The 27888-nt window shown below is 46.1% G+C and overlaps 9 protein-coding genes across 9 annotated transcripts; 4 read left to right on the top strand and 5 right to left on the bottom strand.

Annotated features, from left to right (window-relative positions):
- Window positions 1–194: 194 nt before the first annotated feature.
- GLAREA_11137 (Multidrug resistance efflux transporter EmrE) lies at window positions 195–2305 on the bottom strand (the record flags this gene model as incomplete). The annotated part of the gene is made up of 2 exons (XM_008079326.1): window positions 195–1465; window positions 1513–2305. The coding sequence occupies 2 exons, from the start codon at window positions 2303–2305 to the stop codon at window positions 195–197; spliced, it is 2064 nt and encodes a 687-aa protein (XP_008077517.1).
- Window positions 2306–2720: 415 nt separating this feature from the next.
- Window positions 2721–4505, top strand: GLAREA_11136 (WD40 repeat-like protein; the record flags this gene model as incomplete). Its single annotated transcript, XM_008079325.1, has 1 exon — window positions 2721–4505. The coding sequence occupies one exon, from the start codon at window positions 2721–2723 to the stop codon at window positions 4503–4505; it is 1785 nt and encodes a 594-aa protein (XP_008077516.1).
- Window positions 4506–5416: 911 nt separating this feature from the next.
- GLAREA_11135 (Protein kinase-like (PK-like)) lies at window positions 5417–6328 on the bottom strand (the record flags this gene model as incomplete). Its single annotated transcript, XM_008079324.1, has 1 exon — window positions 5417–6328. One exon carries the CDS (start codon window positions 6326–6328, stop codon window positions 5417–5419), a length of 912 nt encoding a protein of 303 aa, XP_008077515.1.
- A 1116-nt stretch (window positions 6329–7444) lies between these two features.
- On the top strand, window positions 7445–8728 carry GLAREA_11134 (uncharacterized protein; the record flags this gene model as incomplete). The annotated part of the gene is made up of 1 exon (XM_008079323.1): window positions 7445–8728. One exon carries the CDS (start codon window positions 7445–7447, stop codon window positions 8726–8728), a length of 1284 nt encoding a protein of 427 aa, XP_008077514.1.
- A 356-nt stretch (window positions 8729–9084) lies between these two features.
- On the bottom strand, window positions 9085–10759 carry GLAREA_11133 (beta-lactamase/transpeptidase-like protein; the record flags this gene model as incomplete). Its single annotated transcript, XM_008079322.1, has 6 exons — window positions 9085–9140; window positions 9200–9875; window positions 9978–10114; window positions 10175–10292; window positions 10384–10655; window positions 10708–10759. The coding sequence occupies 6 exons, from the start codon at window positions 10757–10759 to the stop codon at window positions 9085–9087; spliced, it is 1311 nt and encodes a 436-aa protein (XP_008077513.1).
- Window positions 10760–15650: 4891 nt separating this feature from the next.
- Window positions 15651–17513, top strand: GLAREA_11132 (MFS general substrate transporter; the record flags this gene model as incomplete). The annotated part of the gene is made up of 4 exons (XM_008079321.1): window positions 15651–15944; window positions 15994–16597; window positions 16647–17022; window positions 17072–17513. 4 exons carry the CDS (start codon window positions 15651–15653, stop codon window positions 17511–17513), a joined length of 1716 nt encoding a protein of 571 aa, XP_008077512.1.
- Window positions 17514–19012: 1499 nt separating this feature from the next.
- Window positions 19013–23389, bottom strand: GLAREA_11131 (CheY-like protein; the record flags this gene model as incomplete). The annotated part of the gene is made up of 7 exons (XM_008079320.1): window positions 19013–21336; window positions 21431–21576; window positions 21649–22384; window positions 22432–22657; window positions 22709–22844; window positions 22947–23081; window positions 23295–23389. 7 exons carry the CDS (start codon window positions 23387–23389, stop codon window positions 19013–19015), a joined length of 3798 nt encoding a protein of 1265 aa, XP_008077511.1.
- A 2065-nt stretch (window positions 23390–25454) lies between these two features.
- Window positions 25455–25855, bottom strand: GLAREA_11130 (uncharacterized protein; the record flags this gene model as incomplete). Its single annotated transcript, XM_008079319.1, has 3 exons — window positions 25455–25629; window positions 25680–25778; window positions 25842–25855. 3 exons carry the CDS (start codon window positions 25853–25855, stop codon window positions 25455–25457), a joined length of 288 nt encoding a protein of 95 aa, XP_008077510.1.
- Window positions 25856–26196: 341 nt separating this feature from the next.
- GLAREA_11129 (Ribonuclease H-like protein) lies at window positions 26197–27696 on the top strand (the record flags this gene model as incomplete). The annotated part of the gene is made up of 2 exons (XM_008079318.1): window positions 26197–26610; window positions 26665–27696. 2 exons carry the CDS (start codon window positions 26197–26199, stop codon window positions 27694–27696), a joined length of 1446 nt encoding a protein of 481 aa, XP_008077509.1.
- Between the last annotated feature and the right edge of the window lie 192 nt (window positions 27697–27888).

The raw sequence follows: 27888 nt of genomic DNA, 5'->3' as shown, positions 1-27888 counted from the left end.
CATATTACAATCCTGCATGCATGTCCCAAGAACTACTAGCCTAGCGACAATGAGATCCGTCTAGGATAAATACAAGAGCCCAATTGTTTGAACAATATAATCATGTGAGATGAGACAATCTCGGTCCATCTAAACGCCAATCCAATGCTATACCGAAATCATTTGACGCCATTATACAAGGACAAATATACAGTTCAGGATCCATTTGGACCCGCTTCCTCATCTCCTTGCCCATCTCGACTCTCCAATCGTTGACGTTTCCCACGAAACAGATCCCCAAGCGTGTTGCTTAAGCTTCGTGATCTTGTCACTCGTGACCAAGTTCCCCCGTCACTGTCTAATGATTTACTGATATTGTCAGGGTCGATTGGTTTCGCGGGTGACGTGCCCGTCTCATCATAGTAGCTTTCAACTCTAGCTCCATGCGAAAGCCTTTGAGACCCAGACTTTGACCTCCGAATACCAAGTTTCGGTCGTCTAGCCCGAGACGAATCTACCCCTCGTCTCAAAGTGTCGGCAACCACCACACTCAAACCTCCCGATAGAGGTGAGATAAAAGGTCCTGGCAACATGCGAGCTATTGAATGCCTCGCAACTGGTGTAGCTGGCCTGTCAGGCTGCGGTGGCGTTGGGTGCTGTTGCTGATTTGGATGTGTATGTACGTTTCCTTGTGAAGATGGCCGTCCCAGTGGGGGCGGCTTCAAGTGATCGTTAAGTGATGTTTGCGCTTCGGTAGGTAGCACGGGTTGAGAAGACGAACTAGGTAGTCCGGGATGTCTCGAAAGTTCTTCGTTCGAAGTTTTCCAAGGATTCTGAAGACGTGGTATTTCTTTCCCGTCCTTACTCCCACCTGAAGATTGCGACATGGGTAGTCTTGATGAATTAGAATACATTTTTGGTGATCGTGGTCGCGAAGAAGATCCAGCAAAGCTAACTCGAGATGATCTCCTTGATTCTGAATCGTCATAACTGCCATCGCCGTTTTGAACAAGACCATTTGAATCTTGAACGGAGCCAAAATCGCGCTTCTGTTGCGTTGTCTCCGAGTCCGTCGGATCATGGTTAATGAGGTTAATCCGTTCTTCACCTCCTTCGTCTGACTCGTTATCCTCGTCATTCTCATCATCCTGAGAGTGGCGTCCACTGGTGATGAGGTAAACTCCTGAAAACGTCAAGAGGCACCCGCCAACAAATTTGCCCACACTGTCCGCCGTGGCCTTTTCGAAGTCTCTGTACAGGATTGCACTCCCAATGATGACTGAAAGTGTGAACATCACGAACTGAACTGGAATCACTTGCGTTGAGTCAAACCTCTGTAGGGCCTTATTGACATACCGAACTTGCATCACTGCGGTCCCGATCAAAATGACTATTAATGCATAGGTGACCGGCGTTGTGAAAGCTCTCCAAAGGGTTGAAGAAAGCATAGATGCTACTCCCTTGGTGGATAATGCCGTATAGCCGCCTGGAAATCGTTAAACGCTAATCTGCGAAAATATTCAAGAAACTCACCGAAAAGGCCAACTAAACCGAGGTCTATCAAGATTGTCTTGTTACCATATTTAGGGCTTGCCCACATAAGAACCGCAATCAAAAATATAGTGACACTCATGTAAATCTCGAACTCCAAATTTGTAATAGCACCCCAGATCTCATGCGGGCCAAACTTTTTCTCTTGCGTTTTCGCGCTAAGGACGACAACGACCGCCCCAGCGACAGCGACAACCACTCCGCAAAAGTCTCGGAATCGAAATCTCTCCTTTAGCATGATAGGTGCTATAACACAGTTCGATATCAATGCCACGACCCCCAATGGCGATACGATAGAGGCGGGTGCGAATCCATATGCAAGAAAGTTCCCCGCTTCCCCCACTGTCATCAGAATAATGCCTCCCCACCAGTACGGCGACTTGAGATAGGTCTGGACTTGGGTTGTGTCATGTTTTGAGCAGGTTGAGTTGTCGGATTTGTCTGTGCCTGAAGAGTGGAATGAGCTCTGCAAAAGATCTTCTCCGTCTCCATTCGCTGGTTCATCGTTTTGAGGATTTCTCGCATTTTCGCCTTCGCGCCCAATTGTTCCATAGCCACTTTGTGCGCCTTTCGCAGCACTCTTTGCTCTTTCCTTGCGTCGTGCCTTCTCATCATGAAGTCGAATATGTGCGTATCGCTGAATATTCAGAGCGAAAGATATGAGGATATTCCCGATAATTGCCGTGACGATACCAATCAAAGATGACCATCTCTGCAGTTGCGTCTCCCCACCGCCGAGGATTGTCGCGGGTTGGATATACGATAGTGCAGGCATGCCGGAAGATGAGGATCTCGACGACTGAATGCTCTTCTTAGAATTGGAATCCGGGTGCGCAGTGTATATCGTGGGTCGGATCGGGCGGTAGTGCAAGGTTTCACGCCTTCATATCATCGCGGAGCACAACCCGGCGGGAGTTACAATTATTCGAATTACTGCGAGCGCATTAGAAATGAAGAAGATAACACATATATAGTAACAGCCTCATATGGCACCAGGAGTGACTCTTGTTGTCGTGTAGATACCTGTGGTGGTACTTGTGGTGATAACGAAAGAAATGTTTCTTGGTGTTTGATGCAGGACATCGTCATCTCGGCAAAGACCCAGGACCCCGACTAACCTTAACCTTAGCTCTAACGCTCCATCCACGTCTCCAACAACAATAACAACAATTTTGTTCCTGACGGCCGAGATGAGCGACGATGAGGACTTCGAGGTTGAAATGCCTGAGCTGGCCGCCGATGACCCCATGAGAGCATTTTTGCCTCAAGCTTTCGGAAAGAAGACCAAAGAGGCGGACGTTGCCGCGCAAATTGGCCGAACGAAACGACCTATCGAGAAAACACCAGTGGCAGCACACGTTGGAAAGGGACAGACATCGCGCATAGCACAAGAGCCAGCATCCAAAGACTATGGGTCGGACGATGATAGCAATTCGGATGACTCGGACTCGTCGGAGGATGACGAGTATCCAGTCTCCCACGAACTGGTCTTGAAAACACACGATCGCGCGGTAACCACTACGACTCTGGATCCTTCCGGCTCAAGACTGATCAGTGGCTCAACAGACTGCACTCTGAAGCTGCATGATTTCGCATCCATGACCCCGACGACCTTGCGTGCTTTCAAGAGCGTCGACCCAAGCGCATCAAAATCATCTGAACATTCAGAGACACACCCTATCAACCATGTCGAATTCAATCCTTCGTACGGCGGCTCATTTCTCTGTGTATCGGCCCATCCGCAAGCGAAGATAATGAGCAGAGATGGAGAAGTTCTGGCAGAGTTTGTGAAAGGAGACATGTATCTAAGGGATATGAACAACACAAAAGGGCACGTCTCTGAAGTAACAACTGGTACATGGAATCCTGTCAACAAGGACATTTGCGTTACTGCCGGCACCGATAGTACTCTGCGAATTTGGGACATCAATCACCGAAGAAGTCAAAAAGAGGTCATAGTCCATAAGTCGAGAGCGGCAGGGTCAGCAGGTAGAACGCGGATGACAGCTGTCGTCTGGGGAAGTCCATTGCAAGGAGGAAACAACATTCTGGTAGCCGCCGCCCTTGACGGAAGCCTCGTGATGTGGAGCGGTGATGGGCCTTTCGCAAGACCAGCGGCCGAAATTAGAGAAGCTCACACTCCTAGCACTTGGACTGGCGGCATTGATGTTAGTGCTGATGGACGTATGGTTGTTACCAGGGGCGGAGACAATCTTATAAAGCTTTGGGATACCCGAAAGTTCAAGGCGCCAGTCGTGACAGTGTCTCATCCATCGACATCAGATCATTATACAATGACGAACATCAAATACTCCCCCAATTCATCCAGCATCCTCACCGGATCCGCATCTGGCCACCTCCACATACTGAATCCTGGAAATCTCAAAGCAGAGCTTGTGACCCCAGTGACCCCAGGGTCGCCGCTTATTACTGTCCAGTGGCATCCGAAACTCAACCAAATAATCACTGGATCCACAAATTCAGAGGTTCACGTTCTTTATAATCCAAATACCTCATCTCGAGGTGCTGTCGATGTCATGTCTCGTGCACCAAAGAAAAGACACGTCGACGATGACCCTAATTTTACTACTGATCAGTCTACTGGCATTTCAGGCGATAGCATCATCACTCCTGGCGGGGTCATGACAACCGCAAGCTCTACATCCTTTGCAGCGCGTCATCCCACTGTCGGCCTGACAGCTTCGGGCAGATCGCGCGATCCACGTAGGCCGCAAATACCAATGGTTACGCCTTTTATGAAGTCTCAGCCAGATGAACAACATATCAACGAGAGTATACCACTGAGTAGTATGCGCGACGAAGATCCCAGAGAGGCGCTGCTCAAGTATGCCGAATTGGCTAAAAAAGATCCAATCTTTACAAACGCATGGAAAGAGACACAGCCAGTAACGCAATATCGCGAAGCCAGCGATGACGAAGACGACGGGCCAGACAAGAAGAAAGCAAGACGATAAGATGGTTTTTGCACATTGCATGGCCCAATTGTCGAAAATATTCCACCTGGATCTCTAAAATGACCTAAGAACCCAGCGAAGTCTTTCGACAAGCTATACAGCAATATCTGTCTGCGCCACATGGTAGGTAGACCACTGTTCACCCAACTACTACCATTAATAGAGTTCCAGATATGGCTTAAGAAAAAAAATAGCCGGCTCATCCGAATCGCGTCTTTGCAGTCACGAACGGCAAAGTGCATTCCTAGAACTCGCGCCCGAACACTTGGAACCTCATGCTCGCTTAGCGATGACCTGACCGGAAGCGGACGCCTGAGTGTGGGATTTCTTTTCACTGTCTCTGCTGCGCAATTATTTTTTAATCATGCTGCTTTTGGGCATATTAATTTTGTTGCAAATCGCTATTTTCTACACGTTTCTCCCACGCGATTTCAAAGCATGAGAGCCAATTGTTGGTTGCCTACGAAGGTCGATCGCTGAAAAGCACGTGGAAGTCGCGTGGCCGAGCGTTGCACCACTCGGAGTTAGCCCAGATACATAAGTGGGTTATGTAAGAGATATCCCATCCAATAATTCATTACATTTGCCACATTGCGAGGCATGAGGATTATGGGATGTATTCCTTTAAGATTTTGCGCCTGTATAGAGTTCCCGCTGTGCTAGGACTGCGTCAAAAGACATATGGAAAAGATTTCCTCTGCCATTGCCTCCTGCGCTCATGATCAAGCTGATCTAGCAATGTTTGAACTTGCTGCTTCTCGAGGCCGTCTAGATATTCCGATCGATGTCTGCCAATTCTTACATCACTGAGTGTGGACTTTTCAAGGACTATGTGAGGTCTATTCTGTGATCTTTTGTTTTCGTATGTGAAATTATCTTGCAACTTAAAGAGAAGAGCATTGGATACAATTTCAGAGTCCTAAATATTGAATAATTCTTTTCAAGCCCTGCTCATCTCCTTGTCGCGTCTCCTTCAAATTTTCATCCACCCACCCGTTAGTCCAGCTACCTTCAAAATCCACCAAGTAACAAGCGTTTGTCTCACTATGGATGAGAACATTCTGTGCTTTCGCATCTCCCCAAATAACATCAATATTATGCAAAGTCTCCATCGTGTCTTTGATTTGTCTTGCCCACTCTCGTCGCTGCGCTTCGGGGATACCGTTGATACCTCCTTCTATTTTCGAGAGGTTTTGCTTATGAGGTATGAAAGTTTCCAAGATGCCCACCACGTCGCCGCTATCATCCGTTACAAAGCCTAGGAGTTTCGGTGTTCGGACACCCGGGGCGACCTTGGACATCGCCACCTTCTGTAGACATTCGTATTCTCTCTGCACTGCCTTTATTGTATCGGGCTTTACACACTTGCAACACATTTCTTGGCCGTTGAGCGAGACTTTGGCTATATAGCCAAGCCCAGCAAAGATCTTCTCGAGAACAACCACCTCTTTTACCGAGTAGTGCGGCAAGTGTAAAAAGTTGTTGAGTTTGAGATCCTTGGCGAATCTGGGCTGTGATGGCTTTGATCTAATGGAGGCATGTCCATTATCTTCGTGATATTCAAAATAGAATTTTTCGGAATTGAGGCTGGCATACAGATCCTGGGAAGGTTGTTGGGACCCCTTCTCAACTGTGGGAGCTATTGTAGCAAAGATTTCCCACCCAGCCTCATCGAGGATGTTAAGGATTTGGAATTGGGTAAAGTCCAGTGATTCATCATCATCAGCAAGTAGTTCTTGATCATACTTTGCAATCAATTTGTTTGTTTTCATATTCTCTGGCTTGACGTTCACGGTGACGATGAAGATTTTCGTGTTGCACATGACGGTAAAATCGTAACCATCTTCACCTCCAAACAGGATCCTGTAATGTAATAGCTGCTGAGACCTCTTTCCCATTCGGCGCGCCTGCTTGCGAGGGCCATGTTTATCGCTAGGAGGCTTTGTATAACTGAGACGATGGTAGTTGGTGGGATCAATCGTCTTGAGCAGTAGTCGATCTTATGGTTAGTCAAGCCATCTCTAAGATATTGCTGTCATTGTTCTCGTCACCATTTTGAAATTCAAATGAAGGAGCGGTCTGTTAAGCGCGCGCTTAATGTTGGATGAACAAGTGTGCTCTTTCTGCATGAGACTGAACACGATGAAGAGTCTTTTCCTTCCAAGCATTTTATTTATATAAACGTATCAATTCCAGCCTCCTAGTATCGAATTGTGGTGTAAAAGAAAAGAGACCCGCAACTTTGGCACCAGGACAATTTGTACCATGTTGATTGAGTATCAAGTATCATCCAAATTAGCATCACTGTAACGTTAGGAGCTAATGTTTCTATCTGGTGACTTGTGGAAATCCGTAATTTCCTTGCTTCATGAGGTGGTCTGTACTGTTGTCAGCGTCGAAAAGAGTATTGTACGTGTATCGAGAATTCGAATCCACTTCATATATTTAGTGTAATTGTACAGTGCAGTAAATCTAGTCACTTCATTGGCGAAATAATTCGCTTGAGGAATTTAACTTCACTTTCCGTCAATTTAATGAATTTCTAGCCCCAGATTATCTTCTCCGAATTACTCTATAGGTAGATCACGAGCCAATTACAACTTCATTTGTCTATAAAGAGGTACCTCTTAGCCTAGGCAAGATGGCGATTGGTGAATTTTGACTCACAAAGAAATTGGGTGTGAAATTCAGCAAAGTGTCATGGGTGGCTATGTAGAAGCTTACAGATTCAGCGGTATATGTAAAAATCGGTGCAAAGTGGAGATGCTATTCACATGCAGTTCAGAGTTTCCCGACTGCTAAAAGAACAAGATTTTGTGAACAGAACAGGTTAGTGCGGTTATTTGTAAACCACTATTTATTTTGCCTTTGAGACAACCTATAATCTTTTTTTCAGCAACCATATTCGCATAGCAAAACATCACCAATCAATCTTTACGATGCCCATTGCACAGCTCGTCCTCGCGAAATTGAAGATGTTAGGCATCCGCAACGACAACGAAGAGAGTACGAAATCTTCGATCCTTGACAGGCTTCAGCCCGATGCAGACACAACACCGCCGCTACTATCGCAGTTACCAAACGAGCTACTGTTGCAAATCACGGATCTTCTCCCAGATGAAGCCGTCTTGAGTCTTGGCCTGTCATGTAAAACTCTATATACACGTCTGGCGCTGCAGTACTCGCAATCATTACTAAGAGCAGATCAAAGCGTGATTAACAAGTTTCTTCATATTCTAGAGAGAGACTTACCCACACATATTTTATGTCCATCATGCATGAAATTTTACTTGATGTTCGCCGAAGTAGCTCACCGTCTGCCATGGATAAGTTGGGAGAGGGTTTTGGGTAGTCATCCACCGAAACAGCACCGACCGAGACTGTGCTGGTATGAGGACCGTCGATATGATGCTGCTCAGTGGCTATCTTACAACTTCTCTCCAACTGTGTTTCGAATGACTATGAAATTGCATAGCCAAGGTCTCGACAACGGAAAACATTTAGGGGTTTTATCCTCCAGAGAAGAATTTGCCAGTTATGGACATAGACAGCGGCGTACCTCTATGGTGAAAGTACGGAATGGGGTACTTCTGTTTCGCGAGCAGAAAGTCTTTCTAGTTCCCACTTCTTGGCCTCTTCCTATTCCAAATAAATACCACATCTACCCCCCTCGTCTAGCTGTATGTCCGCACTACAACTTTCAGACAATGAAATCTATACACAAAGCTGGCATTCACATTCCATATTCAAAGGGCCTACAAAACTACCAGAACAAGCAGGGTATCGTTTCCTGCGACTATTGCCACACAGAGTTCCGGGTAGATTTCAAAAGCTGTGAGCATTGTAATGCAATGATCATTACCCGCTGGCTGGATTTGGGGGACGGAAAGGATCCAAAAGATCTCAAATGGCTCCGCCACTTTCAGAATTCCTCGAAGGGGACTAAAGTTGTCTTTCAACGTGGCGCTATCTCTGCGGCTTTTGAACAAGATCAATCTGAATTCGTTTGTGACAAGGACCTGGATACGGAAGGGTTACAACGGAGATTCTGCAAAAATCCCGGCAATCCTCCGAAAGGGCCGAGAATTCGGGCATCTGAATACAGCGATTGGGGATACGAGGGCTGGACAGGCTTCAGCCCATCGCTTGACGAGATTCCTCGGGATTATAAGATCCAGGACGGGAAATCAGTGTCGTTAAGAACCGGAAAAGCCCGGATTTGAACGTGGTATGAGCCCGCAATGCAGGCAACAAACTGTACATCCCTAAGAAGTCCAGCACTGACTTTGACGTCAAGGCAGTATTCGGACGGCAAAATAGATACTTAGCCGACAGTGTTATCCAAAGAGAGCATTTGCAACAATAAAATAGTCGTACCTGAGCTTTTGATTTCCGTGAAAATACATAAATTACATCCTTACAATTAGAAAGACTGATTCAGTTCCCTTGTTAATCAATCCAGCCGATTTGCTTTGCATTATGCAAGTGTGAGGTATTTGTATAAATTATCTTAGAAGTTACTAAAGGTCGTGTTCAATCTCCTGGTCATAGTATACAGCAACGACAATGGGGGCTTTACCTAACCTTGGTAAATCGCATGTTCCACCTGAGCCCAGAGACCCATGACCTGCGGATCTAAAAAGTAGAATAATTAGCTTGCGTAAGGCGAGTGTTTTTCTGAGAGAGTAAATTACCAGCAAAAGGAACGATCTGAGTAGCAATCATACCACCAACTCCCTTCTCGCGATCTGCCCACCAAAACAAATTCGGCAATCCCGCCCACCATCCAGTATTTTTTCCTCTCCCCGTAGCACCCTCATGAATGGTCAACATGAACGTCAATCCCCAACCTTGCGCCTGCTCTTTAGGTTGCGGATACAACTCAGCAATCTGATTGCTCAGCTCTGGAGTCGCGGGATAAATTGGCTCACGGCCAAAATCAGGCATATCCGGGATTTGATTACTGAACATCTCCTCCACAGTCTCCTTCTTCAGAATCTGCTTCTTGGTCTCAGGAGATGTACCGTCGTTTAAGAACATTGCAATGATCTTCACGTACTCGCGAGGGGAGCCGAAACATCCTGCGCCGCCGGAGTTGAAGATCGTTCGTTCGGGGTCTTGATGGCCTTTTTGGTCTGGTGAAAAGAGAGGGGATGATACTAGGGGGGCTCGGAGAAGGTGTTCTCGTACTGTGAGATGGCCGTCTGGATATCTTTGGTGCATGTGTGCTAGTTTACCTTTCATGCTGGGGGAAGGGAAGAAACTGATGTTTTTGATGCCGAGAGGTGTGAAGATGTGCTCTTGACAGTATCCGTTGAGGGTTTTTCCTGTTGCTCGTTCGATCAGAGTACCTGCCCAGTCGATATTTGTCTAGATATGCATTAGACACGAAAATCTTACTCTCGATCTCGCTTAATGACATAGATATATATATCGACGGCAGTCTGGGAAGTTCAGGTAGAATTTACTTACCCCGTAATTAAATTTAGTTCCAGGCTCAAACAACAGAGGAGCAGTCATATCTTCAAATCGACCAGAGAACTCATCGATTCCTGTTGGCATGCCCAACCGTCGGATTTCCTTGTTGAAAAAGGTATAGCCAAACCCAGCTGCCGGATTGTTAACCTCTTAATTCAGCGATATTTTGATTTGTTTGAAGGGTTGCTTACCAGTATGACTCAACAACATTCTCAAAGTGATCCTATTTTTCTTCGCTACCATGATTGGTTCACCAGTCGTCTCATCAAAGCCTTTAAGGATTTTCATATCTCTTAGTTCAGGAGCATACTATCGAGGCATATGATCAGTATTGGCCGAACGATCACTTGCTTCACACTATTCCATCCCTTCTCTTAAGAAACTATGAGTCCCAACTCACCTTATCAACAATATCGGCATCATCCAATTTGAATTTACCCTGCTCAACAAGTTGCATACAAGCAATACCGACAATCATCTTAGTACAGCTTGCAATCCAAAAAATGGTATCCAAATCCATTTCACCTGGGCCGTCGACACCTTTCTTCCCGCTGGCATGAGAGAAGATTTCTTCTCCATTCTTGTTGATTGCCACGAATACTGTACCCGGGATTTTGGCCTGAGTTGCTGCTGTGGTTGGACCTGGGGTAGCACTTGTCGCTGCGTCAATTGCTAAAATTCATTGTTAATTGATATGATGGAAATGGCAGGTAAGTGATATTACTCTTCTTGATCGCCTCGACGCTTTCTGGTTTCAAGCTGTGTATTTCTCCCATATTGAATTAAAGGTTTGGTGTTTCCAGATATGGTGGTGGAATTGGAGAGTTCGTCACTTTGACCGGTTTCAGTCCGGATTGATTAACTATTTCTAGTATTGTTTCCTCAATTATGGGAAAGAGATGTAAAAAGATGCACCTCAATTTCTACCTCTTCCTACATTGTGAAACTGCAGCTTGATGTGTATACATTGGCAGCGGGGTAATGCGGGGTTGGGGTCACACTAGACTAGTATACCGAGAGATCACTTACTGGATTCGAATTCCAGCACGAATTAGGTTTGGTTTCAACACTGGAGCCTTAAAAGCTTGCTTTCGGCACTGGAGTGCGTTGGTTGTGATTTTTCGTTTAATCGGGAGATTTCGCAGGAACATTACGGAGCAACGGAGGCAGTTCCCACAACAATAACTGGCGTATCTGATACGAAAATAGACTCAAAGAGGGATTAAGTTCACAAGACTATGCTATACAAAATGATTTTGTGAATCGCTTTTTCAGTCCCTGGGTTTTGGGACAGAGAAGAATACGTCTCCAGTGCGAAAGCATTACAATATCATTCTGTAAACAAGGCGGATTGCTTAAAAGATTGATAATGAGTTTTGTCTGAGAACCGTGTCTATGATAAAAAGTCAGGTTTTTATTATCTAGCGACCTGCGATGTTTGCACATTGCTGTCGTTTGATGTTGATAAGCGGCTGCACAAATCATGTGACTCGCCTCCTCTCTATGGGAAGCAGTATGTGTTTGCAATGAATCGAGTATTTGATATATTAGAGTCTTTTGAACCCGAAACATGGAACAAGAATATTATAGAAAATTTGCCGCCAATCCGAGATTGAAAACATGTTACATCGCATAATTTTACGCATTTAAATGATAATACTGTAGCTGGACATGAGGTCGTTCGGTAAGCGCCTCATCCCAGGAGCCGAGCCCCTTTTCCCAACCGCCCAAGCAACCAAAATCAAGCTTATTCGACTAAACCAAATTCTTCTTCGAGTAATCTGTTGCATTTCGAAGTTCGTCATACACATTTAGGCAGGCTTGGATTACCACTTTTCCTCCTCTCAGATATATTTATGTCATGATTTGATGATGTGATGAATTACGAAACTGCAACCTTAAGCTGTCAACCACCCCAGAAAGTATATATTCCAATATCTGTTGCAAGTCGCACATCCTAATGCGTCATTAGGATATTTATGCTATCACTATCTTCATCTTTTAGTCCATGTAATTCACCAAACCCAGAATAGCTGACATTGAGATTATAAGCGAAAATTCACAATTCAGTCCCAAAGGAGAAGTCTGTCAAGAGAGGCATTTGAAATTATCCATTCACGCCAAACTACGTCGTCAACATCATTTGTTGCATATCGGAGCGTCCCAACTGCGTCACAGAAGGTTTCTATAAGCTGGAATGACACCATAAAGGGAACCTCTGTTGCATTTCGCAATATTTGCATTGCATCACATCGTAGCTTTAGTATTCCAGACCCCGCAATAATTCACCCAAAGATCGAAGTACCCTCACAGCTTTTTGTTGCAAATCGCTCGATCTGGAATGCGTCACAGCCGCCAAAAACCAAGGTCGTTAGGTGATTTGGAATTACCTATACTTAGCGCCGTCTCACCCCCAATCTCCAACCAACGTATTTGTGATATTTCTCGCGGTCAACGTGACAAAAGACCAAAGAGGTGTTTTGTTGCAAGTCGGACTTTTCGTAATTTATTTCAAATACTTCGAATACGGAAAGCCCTTTTGCGAGAGAGTGTTGTGAGAGGCTCGCTTGGTGCAATATGTCATGCATCTCGCTTACCAGAGGATCGTGTAAGGGAAGATCAGTTATGAAAGGGGAAGGAGAGTTACTTTGTTGCATTTCGTGGTATTTGAAATTGATTTGGAATGAAGTTTTACTTTCTGTCGTTTTGTGTGCAAAGAGAATTTTTGGAGTGAGAAGATGGAGTCTGAAAAACGCATCGCGATTTGTACGTAATGACGCCTGTGCAGTCAACCCTTGTGACACAAAGAACGCTGTGAGGTGAGATATTATTTTTATTTTGTTAAATGGTGCTACAATGTTGTAAGTTGCGAGAGCGGCGCTTGCGCCTAATTATGATTTTCAGGAGGAGAATCATAGTGACAACATGTTTGATTTTTGTTTTGCCAATGCGGTATAGTATGGTCATGGGTATAGATTTGGGAGTCATGAATTTTCCCTTTGTACTCGATACGACATCTTGTGTATCAGAGGCAGAGATTCCAATAAACTTCTCACATAATATCAATAATCAGCACATGTACCTATCCAACTCCACACTCCTACAACCACTCACCTCAGCGCCTTGACCAAGAAACTCACAACCAAAGCGCATTTTGTTGCACTTCGCATCCCAGAGATCTGGTTCACATCCGCACGCACAGCCATATTAAATTCGTGGCAGGCTTGCTTTGGTCCACGCCCTCCACGTGTGATGTTATTTAGAGTTTGCTTATTTCATGTGATCTTGAAACGGCCTCTACCAAACTTTCGTAATTCGTGGAAAGCATAAGTCAAAGCATAAGTCAAAGCATGACCAAAATTCTAAAAATAGCAGAACCTTCAACATTCGGTTCGGCTAAATTTTATGATATGTGATGAAGAGCACCAGTACTCATATTTTTGGATTGATTTTGATTCCTTGTCGCGGATATTTCCATACCTCTATTGAACATTCCGAGACTGCTCAAAACCTTTCTTCAACATTTCGGTTCGGCGCGAATTTTCAATAATACTTCCTTAGTCACAACGCCACCCCGACGTACCAAAGTTTTTAGGACGTGGATGAGGGTATAACATACTTTGGTTAAAACTCTGGCCGCTCTAGGTTCAAGCTATGTTTAATTGCGATACCAAAGTTTGAATAGCGACATGCAACAAAACTTTCTTTTCAGTACGAGTACTCGATGAGTCTCATCTGATTCTTGTCGGGGGAGTGGTAGGCGTAAGTCATGTACATGTTGCGAAATGATTGATTCGAGTCAGTCAACATCACGTGTTGATGAACGATTGCTTCAGTCTAACTAAGACGTTCATACGGAAAGAATGAATCAATGTAAAGCGCTCTCTCCATCTCGTTTGTTTCCCGGTCACAATACTCGAAATCCACTATATTTTAGAGTCACCATGGTTAAGAGATTACGGATCACGTGAGACTTCGTTTGTCCTTCCATTTGCGCTTTATCTTCTGCAACGCTGCCGCACAATTTCATCTGCTCCAACTTTCCAATCCTCGCCTGTCTCACTCGTCCAAATGCAATCCACACATTCGATGATGAGAGCAGCAATGATGCCTGGCTGCTTCATTTACCGCCAGCAGCGATTATGATATTCGGACGGCTGTCACGGTTGTGGCATCTAGCGTAAGACGGACTCCAACCCGAGCGCAAGGCGGATTTGAACCCGAAACTTCGAAACAGAAAACAAGCCCGAAGGACATCCACAATAGCCTCATAGTTCCGATGAGCAGGCAGAAACAAAAAGAGCAGCTTGATTGGTGTTAGAAATTCGGTTGAAGTTCACTGTTCATATTTACGCATCTTATCGTCGAAACGGCTTTTTTCACGAGTGTGGTAATTGCCATTGACCTTATTTGTTTCGATCTTCATTTGTTGACTCAGTTACTTCAAATGACATTCTTTTTGGATGCGAGCTGTCTTGTTGCCATACATTCAAAATTAGGAACTCTCTTCGAGCACAATGTCTACATTATTATGACAGCATACCGCTATTTGTATTATGTTTTTCGTAATATCTCCATTGTATTTCGGACCTCCTTCGGTGATTCCTCAGTGGGGATATACACCTTGACGTCGCGGTGCAGACAATTCTGGTGGAGGATCGTGGAGTCGAATGTGAAACCCGCAAAACCCCATTGCAAATCTCCCCTCAACGAGCTATCGTTATCAGTATTTGGGGAAAGGGTCCCTTCACCCACTGTTCAATGACACTGGCCTTTCTCAAAACCAGCAATTGTTTTGGTTATTTGCTGGCCTTTCTTTATTTTGGCTCGCCAAGTTTTCTGATATGCATGAATTTTCACGGTCCGAAAATCTCTTCGGTCGGCATCTGGTTGAGGCTCAAAATGAAACAAGCCATGGAAGCAAGACAAGCAGTGTCAAGACATGGTCAAGCATGAGCTCCCGCTGCTTGGCTTTCACGTTCAATCTACTAAACCCTATCTCTCGGCGTGCCTTGTTTGGTCCCTTTGTTTTCGTTCTGCAGTTGAATCCCCACGTTCGGGCAGATGACGTCGATTTAAATCCACTCTTAGTAACAACAGACGCTGATTGGTTCTCCACTTCAACTTGATAAAAACCGAAATTTAAGAGCCTTCTAGTCAGCGAGCAGCTCGATGTCCAATCATGCCAGCCAGCGAAACTGTTTGCCCGACACCGCGTCGCTGAATGTGCTTTGGATTGTGGATAACGAATGAGCATTGCCGATCATTTGCTCAAGTCAGCTCAGGAACCGAAGATTAGAAAGTCAAACATCAAGCTAACATGACATCGTTTCTCAGAGTCTTCATGTTGAGACCCGGTACTAGACTGGGGGCCGGAGGCACGAACGAACAACGTTGTAAGAGTGTTCCTTGGTGAGAAGATGACATGTGGATTATGGTTCTTCACCGTCGTAAAATCTGGAGGGATTGTGGGTATGGAGAGACATGGAGAGTATAAAGGAACTTGTAGACCCTCAAAACCCGTGCTCTTTCATTACAATTCCCCATGAACTCTCCCCTCCATTTATACACGCGAGCGATTTTGATAATCTGGGTTACTGGGTTGGCTGAGCCAGAAACACTATTGATATAAGTTTCCACAACGAGGAGGAAGACTTCATAAACAAGATGACGCGCCAAAGGTCTGCCAGCGTGTCCACAACGCGGACGTACGCTGGTTTGATGGGAAGACCACTGGGACTCCTGATCTCGACGATTGCGACTACGGGTTTCCTTTTGTTCGGATATGATCAGGGCGTTATGTCTGGTATCATTTCAGCAGATCCGTTCAACAACTACTTTCCCGAAACCAAGGAAAACTCCGTTTACCAAGGATTCGTCACAGCCATCTACGAAGTTGGATGTTTAATAGGAGCTATTGGAATTTTATGGTTCGGTGATAGCATTGGACGACGAAGATCGGTAAGCATAATATGAGAATTTATCATGTACAAATTTTGACCCCATACAGATGATGCTTGGTGGTTTTATCATGATTATCGGAGTTGTTGTCCAAGTGAGCGCAGTTAAAGGATCCAACGCAATGGCCCAATTCATCATCGGAAGAACCATCACTGGAGTTGGAAACGGAATGAACACTTCCACAATTCCAACTTATCAAGCGGAATGCTCCCGAAGCAGCAACCGTGGACTTCTCATCTGCATCGAAGGTGGTGTCATTGCGTTCGGAACCATGATTGCCTACTGGCTCGACTATGGCGCCTCTTACGGTCCAGATGACTTGACCTGGAGATTCCCTATCGCTTTCCAAATCATCTTCGGAATAATTCTTATCGTTGGAACATGGTATCTACCGGAATCACCAAGATGGCTTCTCGCTCGTGATCGGCACGAGGAAGGCATCAACGTTCTTGCGGCTCTACATGGTCTCGAAGTTACCGACCCGGAGGTCCATCTTCAACACAACCTCATCATCGACGGCATCAAGGCTAGTGGTGCTGCTGGAAAGACACCTTACTCCGCTCTTTTCACGGGCGGGAAGACACAACACTTCCGCCGTCTTCTCCTCGGTGCTTCGTCGCAATTTGCGCAACAGCTTGGAGGCTGCAATGCAGGTTGGTATCCCTTCAATTTTTATTTTTGATCACTACTGAGACGTGTTAGTTATCTATTATTTCCCTATTCTGTTTCAAGAGTCCATCGGGACAGACCATAGCCTGGCACTACTTCTAGGAGGTGTAAACATGATTGTTTATTCAATTTCTGCCACTGTCTCATGGTTCATCATCGAGCGCGCTGGTCGCCGCAAGCTCTTCCTCTATGGAACTGTTGGCCAATGTCTTTCAATGGTGCTTGTATTTGTTTGTCTCATTCCTGATGGTGGCAAAGGACCATCTGCAAAAGGCGCTGGTGTTGGACTATTTACCTACATTATGGCATTTGGAGCAACATGGCTGCCACTTCCATGGCTATACCCGGCTGAGATCAACCCTCTACGCACCCGTGCTCGTGCCAATGCTCTTTCAACATGCTCCAACTGGTAAGCTCTCGGACCTCTAATCTCTCCATACATTTCTAACTTCAACCAGGCTCTTCAACTTCCTCGTCGTCATGGTAACACCAGTCATGATATCCAGCATCTCATGGGGAACTTACCTCTTCTTTGCTGTCGTAAACGCCTGTTTCATCCCGATCATCTACTTTTTCTACCCAGAAACCCGACGCCGTTCCCTCGAAGAAATCGATCTCATCTTCGCCAAAGGCTACACGGAGAACATCTCTTACGTCAAGGCCTCCTACGACCTCCCATTCCTTACCGATCAGGAGGTCAAAGACATGTCCCGCCAATACGGATTCGTCGGCGAAGACGAGGAGTTCACAGCTGGTGAGAAGGATATTGCAACGCCTGGTAATGGCAGCGAGAAGGCAAGACGTAGCGATAGCGAGGGGACGTTGGGTGGGAATACGGCTGTGCATGATCATGCGCATGGCCCGGATGATGTGCAGAATGGGGGATTTAGGAACGATTGAATGAATTGATGATGATACCCGAGAGATTTTTGTCAGGGCGCTAGACGTCTAGAATGGCGCTGTGTCGCCCAACGTCTCGATGGCCGTGTGGCGTCGAGATGGAAGGAGTTTCGCAATTAGAATTGCCCAGGAAGGGCTTGCGGCAGATGTTGAGGTTTTCTGCATATAGATATAGAGATAGATGGTTAGACGTGGCGATACTACATAGAAACCAGAATAGATTTCCTAAAACTAGAAATCAATCTTATAGAATCAACGTCTCATCGCCTTAGAACCTTGAATTTTAATTTGGGTTGAGTGAACCCGTGTCCATTATAATTATCGTTTGACTCCAAAGTCCAGGCTGTATTGAGGGCCAATGTCCGGACCAGTCCGCGAATCCTATTTAGCACATATCTCATGGCCCTGAGAAGTCCCAATATCCGATACAATTTTCTACGCACCGAGGGACTTCAGAAGCAGATAACACCCCGGCCAACCCTCGTTGAATACCGAAGCTATGATATGACAGGAATAAATTGTGTATGGTTAATGTCTCGCTGCTGAAATCCTGGTCGTCCTCTCCGGCCACGCAGAGAATTATGCTAAGTACTGGTGTTCAATTACAAGTTCAACAGTACGTGGTTGAAACTGGAAACGCTCTTAACCCTAAACCTCCACCAACAAACCCCTTATAAATTCCAAACTTACTTTCAAATCTCACATTCATTCAACCTGTGTGGCTGCACTTCCTTAGTTGTTAAAGTATATCCAGACTTATGTACGAAAAAGAAACTTGACGATGACAAGAAAGGCTACATCCTTACGTTTCAGTGCTAAGTATCATAGACAACTAAATCCCCTTATGCAATCAATCAAATCAGTTCACAATATTCTAATAAGATTTTATACCTCGCGCTCCAGCCTCCTCCCTCCCCGGCCACACCACAACCCAAATCTCACCCCTCATTCCTCCCTTCCCAAACATCCCACACTTCCTGCGCCTTCGTCCTCTCACCATGCGATACGGTCTACTCCCACCTCCTCCCCATGTTCAAACAAACGAATCAAGTACTAGCTCGATCGACCAATCACAACAGCCAATTCCTCCATCTTGCCTAAATTCCTTATTCATCAGAGAAAAAGACCTAAAATCTCCATAAATACCATTCACAAAAGCCACAATCTCTTAAAAATAGACCTCTGATCTAAACATTATATTTCTAGCCATTTAAGAAGTTTTAAAGCTGTGATGATCGACTACTCCTACTCTTACTTGAACCTTAAGCTAATAAGATGCAATAGATATATTTATGTGCGTTAATGATGTAACGATCGGGCTGTGGAGCAGGCCCTTAAAACTGTTTGATGATCATGTGCGGTTGACCGTAGATTCAGAGGGCGTCTCCATGTTCCTGCGGTATATCCACACGCTTCTTTCCTATGCACGCAACTCATTGCCCAACAACTATTCCACAACTGCCCCCATTCAAACGTTGAACCCCACCCAGACTTCCTCTCTAACTTCCAACTCCCGCACATCTAACAATCTTCTCCCGTTCCAACCGTCCCAAAAGTTCCCCAATCCTCTTAAAACTAACCGGCTTCGTCAAAAAATCATCCAAACCGCTCTCCACCGCCTCATCCCTATCCCGTCGACTCGCCAATCCCGTAAGCGCAACCACGTACGCGCGTCGCACCTTCTCCTGCTCACTCTTCTCGCGTTCCGCCTCCAACTTCCGAATAACGCGCGTGGCTTCGAAGCCGTCCATGCCGGGCATGCTGATGTCCATGAATACCACGTCGAAGGTTTTGAGCGCGGGGTTAGGGTTGGTAAGAGCGGTTTTGTAGGCGTTGACGGCTTCGAAGCCGTCGCGGGCTGTGAGGATGGTGTCGGCCGTGCGCTTTTGGAGGAAGCGTTTTAGGAGTTGTAGGTTTACGGCGTTGTCGTCGACGGCGAGGATTTGGAGGCTTGTTGGGGGTGATGTTGGGGTGGATGAGGGTTCTGGAAGAGGGGCGGATTGCGGTTGAGTTTGTGGCGTTGCTATGGAAGGTTGAAGTAGAGGTTCGCGTGGTGGTGGTTGAGGAGATGACGATCTGGGAGGAGAAGATGGTTTTACTTGGTTCGGCGGGTTGTTGATGAACGATTGAAGTGAAGAATCGCGAGGTGGAATGTCGGGACTTGCTGTAGGATCCTTTATCCGTCGAGGAGACAGCGATTTACTCCGGACAGCTTCTGGTAATCGGAGAGCCCACGTACCAGGAGTATTAACAGTCTCATCTTCGGCCGGAGCAGGGTTCGTAGAAGTTGCCGTCGGTGGTGTACTCACATTCGAACTTGATTCGGAGTCGCGGGCTAACACCTCCCGCAACGATTGCAAAGGGAATCCATAATCCGTGAGAATAATCCCATCCAAAATCTTGCGCTCTTCGGGTGAACCTGCCGGTGTTTGCGTGCCAGCATCAGCCCGATGACTAAAAGATCCGGCATCATGTTGACGATCTAGAAGCTCCAGTATGATCTTCGCGAGCTTGAATGGGCCTACTGGGCAGCAAATGTCTATGACAAAAGATTGTGCAGGATCTCTTTTGATTGGGCAGATCATCCCTTTATGAACCATGACAATCTTGCTGTCCTTGTTATGCTTTTCCATGTCTAGCTCATCGGTCACGATGATATCTCCACCGCTAGGCTTGATCTCAAATCCATACCATTCTTTGCAATACCGAACAATGCACTCCCAAAACACGTCTTTGTGTGCCGCTCCAGGTTTGGTATTTTGAAGTATGCTTATTGATTTGCCCGCCGCTCGTTCACGCAATGTTGAGAGTACTTTGCTTCCATCTACAGACGCAAAAACCGAGTCGGGAGCGTCAATTGAGAGACCTTCTGGCTCTTCTGCCTTTTCAAGTGGCAATGTCACTTCCACATCTGTTCCTTTTCCGAGTTCGCTCCGCACATGGATTTTGCCCCCAAGCTGATTTACGATGCTCCAGACGATTGAAAGTCCCAGCCCAACACCTGTGGCAAAGCTGTCCTCCTGAGCAAACGGATGATATAATTTCCTCTCCATATATTCGGATGACATTCCTCGTCCCGAATCACGAATGTTCAGTCGCAAGAACTTCCCAGAAGGTGTAGACTCCTTCCCCTCGTAGCTTGAAGAGTCCTGAACCCTCAATTTTACTTGAATAAATCCCTTATCAGTATACTTCTGCGCATTCCCAAAAATATTCATCACTATTCTTCGAAGAGCTCCGGCTTGAATGGTGAAGTCCCAGTTACGAGTTTCGACGTCCAAAACAATAGCGAGTCGACTTCGAATTTCCGAGTACTGATTCAGTGCGGGATCCCTATGCCCGTTCGCTAGCTCACTGTACTCGCTCCCAGCGATCATTCCATTAATCAGGTCTTCACACAAGAGAGCAAGATTAGCAACTTGGAAAAGCTCATTGGAGATTCCAGTAGACTCCTTGCTATTTCCGGATTTTTCGATTGAATTGAATGAGTTGATCTTGCTGTAGTCCAGGACATGATTCATAGTGTCAAGTAAGGTGCCGCCACAGTTTTGGATCGTGGACACGAACTCCAATTGTGTAACATCCAGCTTCGAATCCCTTAAAAATTCGGCACTAGCAAGAATCGCATGCAAAGGACTCCGAAACTCGTGCGATATGCTACTAATAAAGTCTGATTTCATCTTATTCGCGGTTATAGCATCAAGCCGGCTTATTTCAACCATGACGGAATTCGTGAAGGCGGATAAATAGGCAATCTCAGAGTCAACAGTAAAGACTGGAACGGCCGATTGACTCCACACAAATACCCCGGAATACCAACGATCTATTTGAGAAAGTCAGCAAATGCGGTCATTTATAGGTGCAGTTATTCTATAAGATCTCGAGCTAGGCAAAAGCACCGCAGGACTCATACGTACCTCCACCAGCATCCCATAAAGGTAAGAATATTATTTGCTTGGCATCGTGAAAGATTTTCGAAAGCATGATAGCTTCCGCTCTTTGTTTTGTCAGTATAGTCGGCGAAACAGATCTGTTAAGACTGCTGTAGTTCCGCTTCAGGACTCTGCGATTCGTTAGACAATTTTGATTCGTAGCTCCGGCTACTCATTGATCATCAACCGCTAGTTTCACTTACTGCATTTGCTCAAGAGAAGAAAAGTATCCCTCATCGTCCATATACCAGACGTTACCGTTTGGATATGAATTAATTAAGGTCTGTAAAGTTTTGCCATCTAGAACCTTTGATTCGGGATCCCAGGTGGCGACCTGGGCTGCCGACATAGCTTGAACTTTTGCTGGTTTGTGCTTGTCTACTGAGCTCCTGACTGTTGACGATGCGAGATAAAGATCGTCAAAAGCCGATGTTAGTTCAGATGGCGGTATGTCCTCAGTTGAATTATTTTGTTCTGTTTCGGCCGCTTCCTGGCCTTCTACGTATTGCCCAAGGTCAGTAGATGCGTCGAGGTATGCCTCGTTGTGTCCCGTCTCGGAATAGCCGATAGTGGGGTCAAGGAATACTACACCACCAACTACGAGTTCAAGAGATTCGCGCAAGATATCAGCAGCATCGTCAAGAGTCTTCCTAATTTGATCCAATACCGAACTTTTGGCGTTTGATATCGAGTCGTTAGCCACATTTACCGCCTCATGTGCTTGTGCCGCAATTCCATCGGCATCATCATCGACCACATCATACGTCCCTGCTTCTGCAACCGATCCATCACTAGAACTGGAGACATCACCCTTTCGTCGCATAGTTCTTTCTAAGAAAGAAGCAATGCCCTTACTCATCAATGCTACACGTCGACGCTCTGCGGCCTCCCGTTTTGACTCCAGATGCCTCATGATATTGGTTGCTTGGTTACTAAGAACTAGAAAGGTTAGAATGAAGGACTTTGAAAGGTTGTGTTCTACCGACATTTGCGCTGATGTTCGGCTAGGCCTGAACGAGGTCGTTCATCGAATAGGAATAGCGTTCCGATATTGACCCCTTGGTTCGTGGTGATGGGCGTACCAGCATAGAATCGATAAGACGCAACAGAACCATCGACAACAGGCAAACTAGCGAATCTTTTGTCTTTTGATAAGTCCTGTATGATAAAACATGGATAGTTTGAGGTGGTATTTTTGAGAGTAAGTGTATTCTTATCTAGTCAGTGATGAAGACACAAGCTTCGGGAACAGTTCAGTCGCACCTCACATAAACCACCGGGTGTGTTGACATTGGAGCAACCAAACCAATCATCTTTTTTGACAATCAAGTCATCATCGACGCCAGCTTGTCGCGTGGCGCCAGTAATGAAATATTGCGTTTCTACGGTCATGAGTTTCCTGATGTGTAAGATAGAAGAGTGATGGAGCATGACGAACCTCGATCAACGAGACTACGTAGTGTTAATACACGACTGCATCTCGAGAAGGAGTATTGCTAACCTGACCATGGCATGAGTCCCTCTGAGTCTCCACAACACCGTTTCGACGTAAGCGTCCAGCGCTCCATCGTTATTGATAGAAGCATTAAAGCCACCTAAAGCCTCAGGATCTTTGAACTGGGCAGGCGCAAAGAACCTAGCAGTGTTAGCTATATATAAGGACTAGACAGGATCACTAGAGCGCCTGGATGTGGATAGAGAGGTCTTGGGAACATCGCCTTCCGCCTTAAAAACAACCGTCTCAGACATTGAGTACCCCAGAAAGCTCACAGCTGACCTGAGATGCAGCTAAGATGCTACACAAAGACCCTCTTCGTTGTCTGGGCACACTCAATCAAGTGTCACTTACTTTCGCAGCTCTAGAGCCCTCCGCGACTGTCTCATATCACGCACATTGCGGGTATTTGCCGTGCGAGGCAGCATACTGTCCATTACCTCCATCATCGTGAAAACCCGTGGGGGTGAGGACTATTATCCTATCCAAAAAGTTGCCACCCTCCAAGCTGATGCTACCGCATCGAGTGAGTAAATGAGAGGAGGCCCGAAATCGAATGTTGTTGAGAAGGGCAGAAGTTTTGCATGGGATGGGATAACCTCAAGCGCTGCAAGATCCGAGGACCCTGGAAAACAGATTCGTCTGGGCGGGAGATCAGTGACCAAGAGGACCAGTGACGCACAGGCTGCAGGGAAAACCCCACCCGCTCGTTACCGACACGCCGGAATTTGATGGGCGGCACCAGCCGTTTTGGTCTGACGGTTTCCACTCCGCATCTGTATCACCACATAAGAACCGTCACATGAAACAGCTACATTATGTATGAAGGAAGGAATTTTGCATCTAATCTGCTAAATTTGTGGTATGTTCAATTTTAGTTATAGCATAAAAATTACCACGTCGAAGCGGCTCAGATATTGTGGTGCACTAGTTAGCACAACCATGACTCGCAACCAACGTCGAAAGAACTCTGCTCTTTGTTCGTCAACGTTGCGGAGAAATCCAAATTTTATTTTCATCTAGACAAAGATTGTGACCGCAAGGAAGAAACGATTTTGAGGGAAATATTAATAACAGTTTTGCGGGGCTGAATATAGACCATGTAATCTTGAAATCTCTATTACATTGTTTATGAGAAGTACGGTACTCACCTAACTAATTTTTGCTTAGAATTATAAAGTACTCATTTCATAGCATACCATTATAGCTGTCCCACAAAGAAAAAACTCGTAATAGGGTATTTCCCGTACTTCATTACCAATTATTCTTCAATTTTTCAACCGACCTCCAAGAATGCCTGCATCAATTTCCCAAGTGTTGCTAGCAGACTCAATCGTTAGCATCTGAGCTGAAGTTCAGGTCGACAGGGATATGGAGCAAACGGCATTACGACCGAAACCAAGGTTCTAGAAGCGAGGATTTTATGCAAGTTTTCCAGACAACTTCTTTCTGCGATATGTGAATTTTCATTGGAATTTTAGACCAACAGGGATTTTTCTCATGTCAAGTATCAGACGATTTCCGGGCACTTTGGTGTCAACTGCGCTGTGTCAGGGACGGGAGTTTCAGTCGTAGATGTCGGTACTCGAGGATACGAAGTCATAGGTTACGCGTGGGTACGATATGGTCTGAAGTGGCGTGGTTCATGCCAGATATCCAGTCACTGCTATATGCATTGCAGGTCTAGTGCCACTGCCGCGCGGGTACCTGATGTCGCGGCTATGGTTTATGATGAGCCAACAAGACCGTTGTAAGGAGAGGTGAAACTTTAGCTTCTTTACGGTGAGGTTAATACAGCGCTTCTTGAGGTCGGCAAGAGTGGTGTAAAGAGTACAGGCTTCTTGGACGAATGGAGAGACCTAGTGTTGTCTCGTCGTCCAAGTAGCTTGATATCCGTGACTGATATATGATGCCTCTACAGTGTCAGAAGAACATTCGTGTTTTGGCGCCCGACTACACCCTGATCAAGAAACTCTGTCAACTACCCACTAATTTATCGCACCGCCACAGAGGAGTCGACAAGAAGAGAAGAAGCGTGCTGTGTTATATTCTGGAATTGGGAATTCCGATATCATATGGCGTGGCGTCACTTGTAAATCCTATATGCGGTCTGAAACAAGCGCCTGAAATGGTATATTCTATCTTCGTTAGAAAGAGCAAAGGTACTCTGGGGTAGTATATAAGATAGAGAGTCACAGGGTTCTCTACGCGTAACCGTGACCTACACAAGATGCTAGGTAAAGGTATAATATTAGGTGTACTTCACAGTTGTGTTTGCCCGTTTGGGTTTCCGGATATCCTCGCTGCCATTCTCTGATCGTCCCAAACTCCACAAATCACATCCTTAGATTGTCCGACATTGGCCTCTTGATATCCATGACTAGGCAAGCCACGTTGAAACTTCCATTCAAGGGCACCGAAATGGAGAGTACAATTTATGGCTTCAGGTATGTTGCAGCACAGCTTCGATTTTGTCCCATATGTACATTTAACGCCTCAACACAGCCAATTAGCTCAATGATGTCCTTCGCCATGACCACCCTCTGCGTGTCCGTGGTGATCATCGTTCATGAAGAGGTATTCGTATCCACAGTATGCCGCAAAAGCCACCGTCGCGATGCCCAAGCCTGGGAAGCTGCCTTTAAATCGGTTCCATCTCGAGAATTGGCCGGTATATCGCCATGCCTCCCTTAACATTCTGTCAACATCTGCTATACAGGGTGAGCTTAGGATGTGTACCTCTTCGCCCATGGATCGTTCGCTGGTGTACCAGCTGCGGAGGCATATGCTTTGGGATCGAAGCCAGTAAGGTTTGGTCGGGGACCCGCGCGACGTATTCTGAATAAGCTGTTAGCCTATATGTAGCATCAAGATGTCGTAGCGCTTCAATTGGCCACTCACTGTGTGAAATGCATGTCGAAGGGTGTATTTGGTTCGCAAGGCTGTGGTGTTGTTGAGAAGCTCTCCCTATCGCATCAGGTCCGAATGCTTGGCGCTGCTAAACCTTAGCCTTGGCGGAAGCGAGGTGTCTTTGAATTGAAGCTTCCTCACAATCACGACACCAAAGAGAAAGACGACCACCACGATTCAAGCTCAGCCTCCCTTTCACGCTACATAACTTGTGCTTTACCAAATCCACAAGATCGAAACATTCGTCCCTCCTACGAACCTCACCTCGCGCGTCACGCTGCGCCCATGAAAGCCGTACACCTCTTTCGACCCTTCTGGACTAGTATACATAGCACACAAACTCAAGATGCCTCCACAGATGCAACGCTTCGGCGGCGCGCCGAATAACCTGCCGTCTCATTCGCATTACTCGCAGTATCAAGGCCACGCGCAGTTACCTCCTCCGTCGCTCGGGAGAGACCTTGGTTTCATGAATGCAAATTCCATGAGCAACCCCTTCTCAGTAAATGGCAACGCTTTAGGAGTGGGAAACTTTGGAAATGCCAGCCTCGGTATGCCAGGTAGCACTGGGTTGGCAAGTCAAGCTGCGCAGATGAGCTTTGCAGGCGCTTCGGTACATCAGCAGGGACTTCCTGCCATGGGGCATCCCGTACCACGGCCTGTTAATAAGGGCAGGATACGTGAAGTTTGGAAAGGTAATCTGGAAGAAGAGATGGGGAACTTGCGGAATCTGGTGACTAGATACAACTATATTGCTATGGTGAGATATGGGTCGTGTGAGAGACAGGAGCACTTTGAATTAACACTCTAGCAGGATACTGAGTTTCCAGGTGTTGTTGCGCGGCCGATGGGTCAATTCAACGGGAAGAGCGATTACCACTACCAGTGCCTGCGATGCAATGTAGACCTTCTGAAGATTATCCAACTTGGGATCACTCTTTTTAACGAGGACGGCGAACATCCACCAGCCATAATAAACCCAGAGGATCTACCAGCGTCTGGTCGAAGGGGGGGAACGATTGGAGAGATACCTCACACATGGCAATTCAACTTTAAGTTCTCGTTACAGGATGATATGTACGCACAGGCATCGATAGAGGCTCTACAGCAGGCGCAGGTAGACTTTGAAAGACTTGATAAAGACGGGATTGATCCGTTTGATTTTGGAGCTCTGTTGGTCAGCTCCGGCTTGGTCTGCGACGAGGATGTAAAATGGATATCTTTCCATGGTGGTTATGATTTCGGGTATCTTACGAAGCTGCTACTACGACTACCTCTTCCCGACGACGAAACAGAGTTTGACATATTCATGAAGAAATTCTTTCCTAGCGTTTACGATATCAAGCATCTTATGAAATATGCTATTCGCCAGAACACAATGGGTCAAATGACGCCACTAGACTCCATGACCACTGAGGTTCTTGCAAAGTTTGATCAAAGATCAGGACTGGAGCAGCTTGCGGAAGCATTCAAAGTCAAGCGACAAGGACACGCACATCAAGCTGGATCCGATTCGTTGCTGACCGGAAAGTGTTTCTTCAGAATGAGAGACAAGATCTTCAAAGGCGAAATTAGCGACGAACATGTAGGAAAGGTCTGGGGACTCGGCGTACCAGATTACGGCGCCCCTCCACAACTCTCAACCCCTCAACACTATCATCAACAACTACAGGAGAACTCAACGCCACAGCAAAACGGGGCAAACGGCACGCCTAGCACGCCTAATACGGGCCCAGCACATCTGGCAGGCACACCGGTTCATAATACTAATGGAGGAGGCATCGGGCCCTTGACTCCCGGAGGAGGAGGCGGCGTCTTTGGCGCTTTTCAGTACAACAATAAATAGGAGATGGCGGATCTGGTTATTGCATTGGGAAAGCGAAGTTTTTGCTGGCTGGTAAATTGGAGTTTAGGAGGCGCGATGATTGTGAGGTATGGAGTATGCTGAAGCGGGTTTTAGTCGTTACCTGTTTATGTGTATATTATGGAATATAGAGATAGGAGTGGTATTGAGATTTGATTGTGTTGTTTCGGTTGT

This window comes from Glarea lozoyensis, assembly GCF_000409485.1.
Source record: "Glarea lozoyensis ATCC 20868 chromosome Unknown GLAREA11, whole genome shotgun sequence".
Classification (NCBI taxonomy): Eukaryota; Fungi; Ascomycota; class Leotiomycetes; order Helotiales; family Helotiaceae; genus Glarea; species Glarea lozoyensis.
This window is presented reverse-complemented; position numbering and strand designations above follow the sequence as displayed.